Source organism: Saccostrea echinata, unplaced genomic scaffold, assembly GCF_033153115.1.
Source record: "Saccostrea echinata isolate AGI-Se365-2 ecotype Australia unplaced genomic scaffold, CSIRO_AGI_Sech_v1 ptg000029l, whole genome shotgun sequence".
Lineage (NCBI taxonomy): Eukaryota > Metazoa > Mollusca > Bivalvia > Ostreida > Ostreidae > Saccostrea > Saccostrea echinata.
Genome location: NW_026889778.1, coordinates 39,761,167 through 39,770,061, shown reverse-complemented (window position 1 = coordinate 39,770,061; position 8,895 = coordinate 39,761,167). Strand labels below are relative to the sequence as shown.

Sequence of the window (8,895 nt, the reverse complement as noted above, 5' to 3'; positions counted from 1 at the left end):
GCAATACAAATTATGAATGCAGTTGACCTGACTTTTGACTCACATTGACTTACATAGTTTGAATGCTTTGCTTGCACGATTAATTATATAATGAATGAAGTAGATGGGATTTTTATCGGAAATACAGAAAGTATTCGTGCGTTGTTCTTAATAAAATATATCAAGCAAAGATAAGTAAATGAAGAAACAACTGTCACTTTTAGGGGGTCTATACTTGGAAAGAAAAGTCGATTGGGGTATTTGGTTACAATGGCATACTTAAATGTAGGTACTCTCCTTCTGCATGTTTGAACTGCATACAGTAATAAATTTTTTTTTTATTTTGAGACGGGCTACAATACACATAACAGAAACACTAGCTTAAAAGCTATTAAACCGACTAGGAAATATGATATTAAGTATTAAATTTATTATAAAAACACATAAAACGTATATTTACATAAAAGAGAAAAAATAAAATACATACAAATATATTGTATTAATTTACAACATGTCATCAAGAATAGATCTGACAGAGAAATAAACTAAGGGTGAGAAATCAATTATTTAGTGAAGATCAACTGAACATCAACAAAAGAGAGAGAGAGAGAGAGAGAGTAGTTATTATAAGATTGAGGCAGGAAAGTCTGGAGATTGCAGGAGCTCATACTGCAGTAATTTAATTTAACACTACGTGTATGTTGAAATTAAAATTTGGAACTGACTGTAAGAGAAGAATCTAACTTCTTTTAGTAGAGAGTTCCAGAGCTTTGCCGCCTCAAACTCGAATAATTTCCTTCCAAGTCTTATTGCATATAATTATGCATACTCCTATTCATGATTACGAAAGGAAAAAAAAAAATTTTTTTCACAAAATAGGTGATCAATATTAAATTTCAGGGAGAAAATTAAACATTAATTCATTATACCACTGGGTACAGAAGATAAATACATGTATTATTATCTGTAAAATGGGAGCTATATTGTCAGACCTTTTGAAAAAAAAATTTGCTAGGCATTTCATTTATAACTTTAAAAAGATATGTTTCTTTTTAATTACGTATTCATGAAAAATCCATTTAGAGATACTGGTATTTAATCAGGGCAGGGTGCAACCCATTTATGATATTCTTATCAGAGTATGTAATTTATTTCGCGATATTCAAATCAGGACTAGATACAGCTATTTAGTGATATTCTGATTAAGAAAAGGTGAATCCCATTTAGTGATAATCTAATCAGGACTAGATACAGCTATTAAGTAATATTCTAATCAGGACTAGGTACAGCCGTTTAGTGATATTCTAATCAGGATTAGGTGTAACCATTTTAGTGATATTCTAATCAGGACTAGGTGCAGCCGTTTAGTGATATTCTAATCAGGATTAGGTGTACAACCAATTTAGTGGTATTCTAATTAGGACTAAGGGCAGCAATTTATTGATATTCAAATCAGGACTACGTGTAGGTGCAACCCATTTAGTGATATTCTGATTAAGACTTTGTGACGCCATTTAGTGATATTCTAATCAGGACTAGGTGCAGCCATTTAGTGATATTCTAATTTTAATCAGGACTAGGGATTACTAATCAGTTGTCGCGTTACAAAAAGTGTTGATCGGAAAGACAGACAGACGGACAAATTTATTACTATAGGGTACCCATACACCAACTTCTAGTTGCAAGGCCCTTATAATCTATGCTAATGCACGCATACTATAGCATAAAAATATGCCTCGACTGATAAACTAAACATAGAGATACTACAGACCTGTCTAATAAAAAAAATTTTAAAAACCCCAAATTTTTGAATTTATATTCATGGATAACGATACTCATTCGGTTTCAAAATGCAATAACATAATTATGTAATTGAAAATCTTATATTCGTGCAAAAATACACTGATATAAATTCAAAAACACTCTCATTATTATGCTAATAAATGCAAATGGCAAGTAGTTACATGTAGATGTAATTACAAGTATTTGATGACCACCATAATGAGAGGGTTAATCAACATCGCTGGTACATGTACTTAATAATTATTTTAGATTAGTGTTACTAGTTATATTCTTAATTAACTTTCCGCAACCTCAAATATGACATTTTCTAGAGTTTGTTATTGGTATACATGTACACTACAATAAACGAATGACAATAAGAATCTATGTTCCCTCCTCTTCACACCCAACATACTGAAAATAATTTTTGTTAGTACGTTTACAAACATTATAAAATTGTTCAATAACTTCATAAAATTATCCAAATGGTGACTTTTATTTCCCACTCGAGGTTCAGAAGTTCGTAATTTACATTCGTAGTTTGATAAATTCTTCACAATTCCTACAATCTAAAAAACAAACAAACAAACAAAAAGTTTTCATAAGTTTTCTACTGTTAGCATTTCGTTGACATCTTTAATACAATATCTACATCAGTTATTGTACTTTTATGCACGCAAAATCTGCAGTATTATACATCGCCTTTACGTTCACCTTATGAATTTGAAACAGTCATGGCTAAATATTTCAGAGAATATCCGTATCCTTGCCAATCTTTCCAGTAAATACCGTCGTAATATCCACCAGAGGGCGTGTAGGGTCCTCCGTGGTAGTATACCCCCGTTGGGAGGGCGAAGGTACAGTATTTGTACCACCATCCCCCTTTCTGATGGACAGCGCAACTATGTGCATCGGGTTTGTCGTAGGTGGCAAAATACATGCCATTGTTAAATGAAAGGTCATCTGGAATTTGACCTTGAAAAGACCCGATGGAAAGCTGGAAATATGGCGCAGCATTGACCCGGAAGTGATTGTAGCGAACATTCATATTCTTACCGTACCAGTCCTGCATGTTGATAGTTAGGATGTTGTTACCTTGAAAAAAAAAATAAAATAAAACTTTACTTACGAGTTATTGGATTGTTAAGCTGTCAATAACAAGCATTCTGAAAGTATTGCATTAGCAATACTAGTCCCCTACCGGCAAGTGTAATCTGGTTCCCGTTAAGAATTGAAAATGCCATAATTCTGTCAAAAATCAATGAAGCGGGGCGAAATGCAAACTTGATCTATAACTAATCAAGGTAAAGTTACATACCAAAAATCAGCTCAATATCTGAAAGCGTTTAGAAGAAAATTGCGGAAAACCCCTAAAAATTGAAAAGGCCGTAATTCCGACAAAAATCAATGAAGCGGAACGAAATGCAAACATCAAGATACACTCACATACCAAAAATCAGCTCAATATCTGCAAGCGTTTAGGAAAAAAGTGCGGAAAACCAATTGGGACAGACTGACAGACAGACAGAGGGACAGACAAACAGACGGACGGACAGACGGACGGACAGACTCAGAGGAAACGTATAGTCCCCTCCGGTTTCATCGGTAGGGGACTAAAAAGAGTCCCTTTTATAACAAGAGGCCCATGGGCCACAACGCTCACCTGAATCACGTTGGTCCTGTTGTTCCTCTTCAAAAGATTTTTAAAAGATACTAGTATTTTCCATTCTTTACTTATGTTTCATGTTGTAACCCCAAATAATTTCAAAGTGGTTATGATGAAATCGATCTTGAATCCACACAACGTGCTTTAATCTTAATACATGTATGACTAACAGGACCTTGCTGTTCTATGTATATAGAAGATTTTTCAATAATTAGTTTTCTTTATACATGCATTATGTAAATTTTGACCCCCAACGGTAGCCCTACCTAAACCCAGGGGCCAATACGGTCCATAATTGAAAAAAAATTAAATCCACACAACTTAGGAATGTTTGTATATCTATATAATTTAGTGTGGTCTTGCTTTTAAAAGTTATTTCCTATTATTCCTATGTGAAACCCTGATCCATTATTGTGGTCCTATACTCTATAGCTATCCCCGGGGACCACGATTTGAACAAATCTGAATATGAACTACCTGGGAATACGAGGGGTTATCAAAAAGTTCGTGGACTAGCGCCATAAAATTAAAACCGCTTTAGGTACATCAATGGATTTTAAAACATGTTAGCATCATCTTTTCTATCTATAGAATAAATCAAAAATCATAAGTTTTATTTTTTAAATAAATTTTTATTGCTTTTGTAAGCAAAGGCGGCGCAACCTCAAATATGACGTTTTCTAACTGAGTGTAACTGAGAAAAACTCTTTTGATATGAGCACTTGTCGTCAAAATATCCCGTTATTTCAGACATGTGGTACGACAAAATTGTTCTGTAAAATTTGCAATTTTTATCCCATTCTGTACGTTCTATGAAATTCTATTGTAAATTTTATATGAAGTGTCCAAAAAATAAAGGCTTGAAAATGACGTCAAAAAGGGGGAGGGTTTTTTTTTCCAGCATTCTATAAAGTTTTGCACCTGGAAAAACTGGTATAGACCTAAAGAATATTACAACGGGCTACAGAGAAATAAAATGCATCCAGAGTACTTGTTTTAAAATGCCCAAAAAGATTCAGAGAGATGAAAGATGCACAGTCAATGTCGATTTGTACTCAGGGTGTCAAAAGTCAATCACCTCGAAAAGTGACGTTGATCATGTGTGGCAGAAATTGAACTCCAACAAGCTAAGTATTCTGGCATAATCAAGTGAGGATCTTTCCCTTTGTATAAATCCATTTACAATATTATATCAGCTGTTCATGACATTATTAAGTCATATAAACAAGACGGGCTTAAGTCCTTACTTAACTCCAGGTAATCTCATCAAGATAAGAGTATGAGGTAGAGAGAGCGGACAATGAGAGACAATGACGTTGTCGGACGTCATGAAACTAAACGGCGATAGCGCCGGGTGATCATATAATGTCTTTTTTATTTTAGAATAATTTGGAAAATTATCAACGTATCAAGCTAAAATTTTCAACATTTCTTAAACTTTTGTTGTTCTTTGTTTCTTAAAGATTTTGTAAGCACAGACTACATAATATAATTTTAACGCATCAGTCCACGAACATTTTGATAACCCCTCGTACTTGCATATTAACATAAGACAAATCATTAGCATGCTATTCTGGAGAGGAGAATCTTAGAGGTATTTGAAGAATTTTCCCTATATAGAATCATGTAAAATTATGATCCCCTATTATGGCCCCATTCTACCCCCATGTCAAAGATTTGAATAATTTGAATATGCACCACTGAAGATGCTTGCATATTAATGTATTTATGACTTATCATGGCCCTACCCTTGTTGAGAAGATTTTTATATATATATATATATATATATATATATATATATATATATATATATATATATATATATATATATATATATATATATATATATATATATATATATATATATATATATATATTTCAATGTAAAACTTTGATCCACCATTGTACCCCTACTCTACCCGAGGCCATTCTTTGGTAAAAAAAACAAAAACAAAAAACAAAAAAAAACTTGTCACGAGGCTTTCACTTAAAGAAACCCACACTATATTTCTGCCATTTCTATATTTACGTCAGCTTTAAGGGTGTGACCCTTGAATCCCCTTTTCCAAAGTTTGGTCGAAAATGTGAAAAATTAAGAGACGGACGGGCAATCTGACGACCACGATGTGTAATCTTGAACCTTCTGTTCGTGTGAGCTAAAAACAGTCATAAAGGATTTTCAACAAAAGACAACCATACACTTTAATATTTTTGTGGAATGTTCCTTTTATGTTGATAACACATTGTAACATAACATAAACCTTGTAGCATTTGTTTGCACTTAACTAATTATTGGTAGTTAATTCTGATAGTTACAAAATAACCCTTCATATATATTTTACAAGAATCGAAATATAAAGCGTTAAAAACTACAATGCAGTTTGTCGATGCTACATATTTATGCGCGAACATGTGCAAATAAACGTTTACAGAAATAAATTAGGAAAACCAACAAAATGTACGGTTCATGTTATTGTCTAATTTTGACTTATTGTTGTGATGAGGCATATATACATGTAACAGAGTATCTGAAAACGCATTCCTTTTGCAGTAATATATCTAAGAGTACATTGACTTCGGCTTACCAGCTGCACTGGTCAAGTAGTAGATTTGGTTTAGCCCCGCCCAGTAATCTCCCTGGGGATGACCAAACCCGTACTGATAGTCATGGAAACCACGGTAGAAATTTTCTGTTCCATACATCCTCCGAAGAATCACGGTGAAGGAGTTAGAGGTTCCATGTTCACAACGTACCTACATATATAACGGTAGGAGAATAGTATTTCATGTACATGTATACTTTTGTGTTCATTTTAAGGTTATTTACCCTCTGATAAGAAAGATTACTCTAGCTTGGATAAATGACAAAATCCTTTACAGAATTATCAAAATTTAAAAAGGTAATTTCTGTCAAATTTTGTCCCGAAGGCTATGCTTATATTGTGCACAATTTAATTTAAATTTCTTTTGAAAAAAAATTACAAGCGTTATAAGCTTCTTTTTTTTTAGATCAGTAAACAGAGGTATGATGAGTCTTTAAATTGAAACATAGGCACAAAGTTTTTAGTTTATTGATTTTAAATTGCTTAATATTGATACCTTGAAGGGTGTTGTGTCATTCATCCATAATGTGTATGTGCCGTTCTTCAGATGACCCAGAGCTCGTACATGGCTACAGTCTAAAGAAAGACACAGTATCACTTTATTAGATCTCCCCTTGCTTACATCTAGAAGCCTGAGTAAGATGGTCGGGGAGGTGTGTTAGTCCTGAGGGCGAGTTCTGATGACCCCCTCTTTTCTTCGAGCTAAAAAGTGTCTTCTTTTTTTTTATTGAGAACAAAAATTCTAAGGTTGTATTCCTTTTTATTGTAAGCTCAAAGGACGTAACTTGCTCTTAATGCGGGTCCAGGGGGCGAAACCGGGTGTGCTTTTTCTGGGTAAATCTAATATTACACAATAATCAAGTAAATAAAACATGCATTGTCTTATCAATTAAATAGATAAATTTTATTTGATTTTGAAAACTTTTCGGGGAGAGGTACACGTAACTTCAGATCTGTAGCTCATGACTGGTCTGAAAAACTGATGAACTGCCTCCGTTTTCTCTTTTTTCAGCTACAGTTCAGCAGCTAGGGTAAAGGGATCTCGCCCTTATTCCTCAATAGTGCAGACAGATAAAAGCTGACCACTATATATGATAAAAGTACAAATATCAAAGAAAGCAACACTTGAATACAGTAATTTGTTTTAATACCACAACATGCTCTATTTCAACTCTCAAGACTTCACAACATGGCATTGAGAGATGAAAGTATTTTAGGTTTAGATTTAATTTATTTACATATACAACAAGAGCACATATACATGTTTATTATACCTCTGTGAATTTTTTCTATATAAAAATATGACGAATAAACACGCTATATTTTCCAAACAGCCCCTACCGTGGAATAGTTTTTGCGCTATTTGCCCATGGGGAAATAGTCATTAAACTATTCACCGGCAGCATTCTGTTTCCCTCGCTTTTCATCTCGGAACTCTTCTGGTTTTATCCAGATTGTGACGTAACACGAGTAAAGACTGCTTCGGTATAATAATACACCTATTTACTGATTATTCGGACTATAGCAAGTTTATCGTCCCCCTCGACAGCAACTATTTCCCGAGGCGCAGCCTCGGGAAAAAGTTGCTGTCTTGGGGAACGATAAACTTGCTGATGTCCTCATAGCCAGTAAATAGGTGTATAATATATACAAGCTTAACATTCCTCTTAAGCACAAAATCTTGCAAGTTTCCTGTTGAAGTTTTAATATCAGCAAAAACATTCTTCAAATAATTCAATAAAAAATATCCTGTACAAATTTATGTCACATTATAGGGCTTTAAAATGAAGTCATTTTTTGTGCGTCGATATCTTAACACTGTAAAAAAAATAATAATAACTCACAGGCCAACGAGTAGATAAGATGTATGTTATTTATTATTGAGTATGTTGCTTCCTGTTGGCGACTCACATCGCACTAGCTAGATCTTTGGATATATCTAAAAGGCAATACCTGTGTGATTTTAAAATCCATAAAGTATATTCGATAAGTATCATTTTAAACTACACAACACAATATAAGAAAAAAAGTGTTCTCCTCGGGCTTTGCAATAAAATACTTTGTTCGTGCCGTAGTAGCAAACAAATATTTCATCTGAGCCTTACAGCGGCCTTAAAATGCTCCCATTTCCACTTTATTGCGTATTTTGTAAAAAGGAGCCTGCATTAAGATTTTTACCTTTAAATTTTACAGGATCCACCTTCAAACGACGAGAAAGGCAAACCACAAATTGTATAACAAGAAGAGTGAAGAAAATCGATAGCCGCATGTTGTGATTGTACGTACACGTACCAAATATAACGTCCTTCTCTCTGGTACTGTCTCGGTTTATCATTTGAGGATGGTATTTATTTGATTTAAACACTTAACACAGAAACACGTGATTCTTCGTAAAAAGATTTAGGCCAAGCCATAAATTTTTTTGAATTCAGACATCACGTTCCATTGTGATAGAGTTATCACAGTTTAGTCCATAACATTTATTCTGTAAGTGTTAATAAATGTATGCACTATACAGATATGGAGGGTTTAATCGTGTTCAAAAATCCAGCCTTGTAAGTTTGTAAATCCGATAATCGTATTCAAAAATCCAGACTATCCAAACTTGCAATCGTATCAGTTTCATAGTCTTATCAGGTTTTAAATTTTGAATTTACTAGGGGGAGGTAAATGCAAAATTTACAACATGATAGTCTACACAATTATGTAAGTAGGTAATTCCGACATCCTAGCATGTAGTTTTGAACATACATATAACTGTGTTGCCTTTGAGTTTATACTATGAATTGTCAAAATAAAATTAAGAACTAAAATTTAAATTGGAAATTATAAACAAAAAGTTAGAATTAAAATAAAAAATAAGAA

The 8,895-nt window shown here is 33.5% G+C and overlaps 1 protein-coding gene across 1 annotated transcript; it reads right to left on the bottom strand.

Moving 5' to 3' along the window:
• Positions 1–387: 387 nt before the first annotated feature.
• On the bottom strand, positions 388–8,356 carry LOC133195926 (angiopoietin-related protein 1-like). The gene is made up of 4 exons (XM_061331910.1): positions 8,209–8,356; positions 6,527–6,606; positions 6,013–6,181; positions 388–2,856 (listed from the first exon to the last, which is right to left on the bottom strand). The coding sequence occupies exons 1-4, from the start codon at positions 8,297–8,299 to the stop codon at positions 2,477–2,479; spliced, it is 720 nt and encodes a 239-aa protein (XP_061187894.1). The 5' UTR covers positions 8,300–8,356; the 3' UTR covers positions 388–2,476.
• Positions 8,357–8,895: the final 539 nt, after the last annotated feature.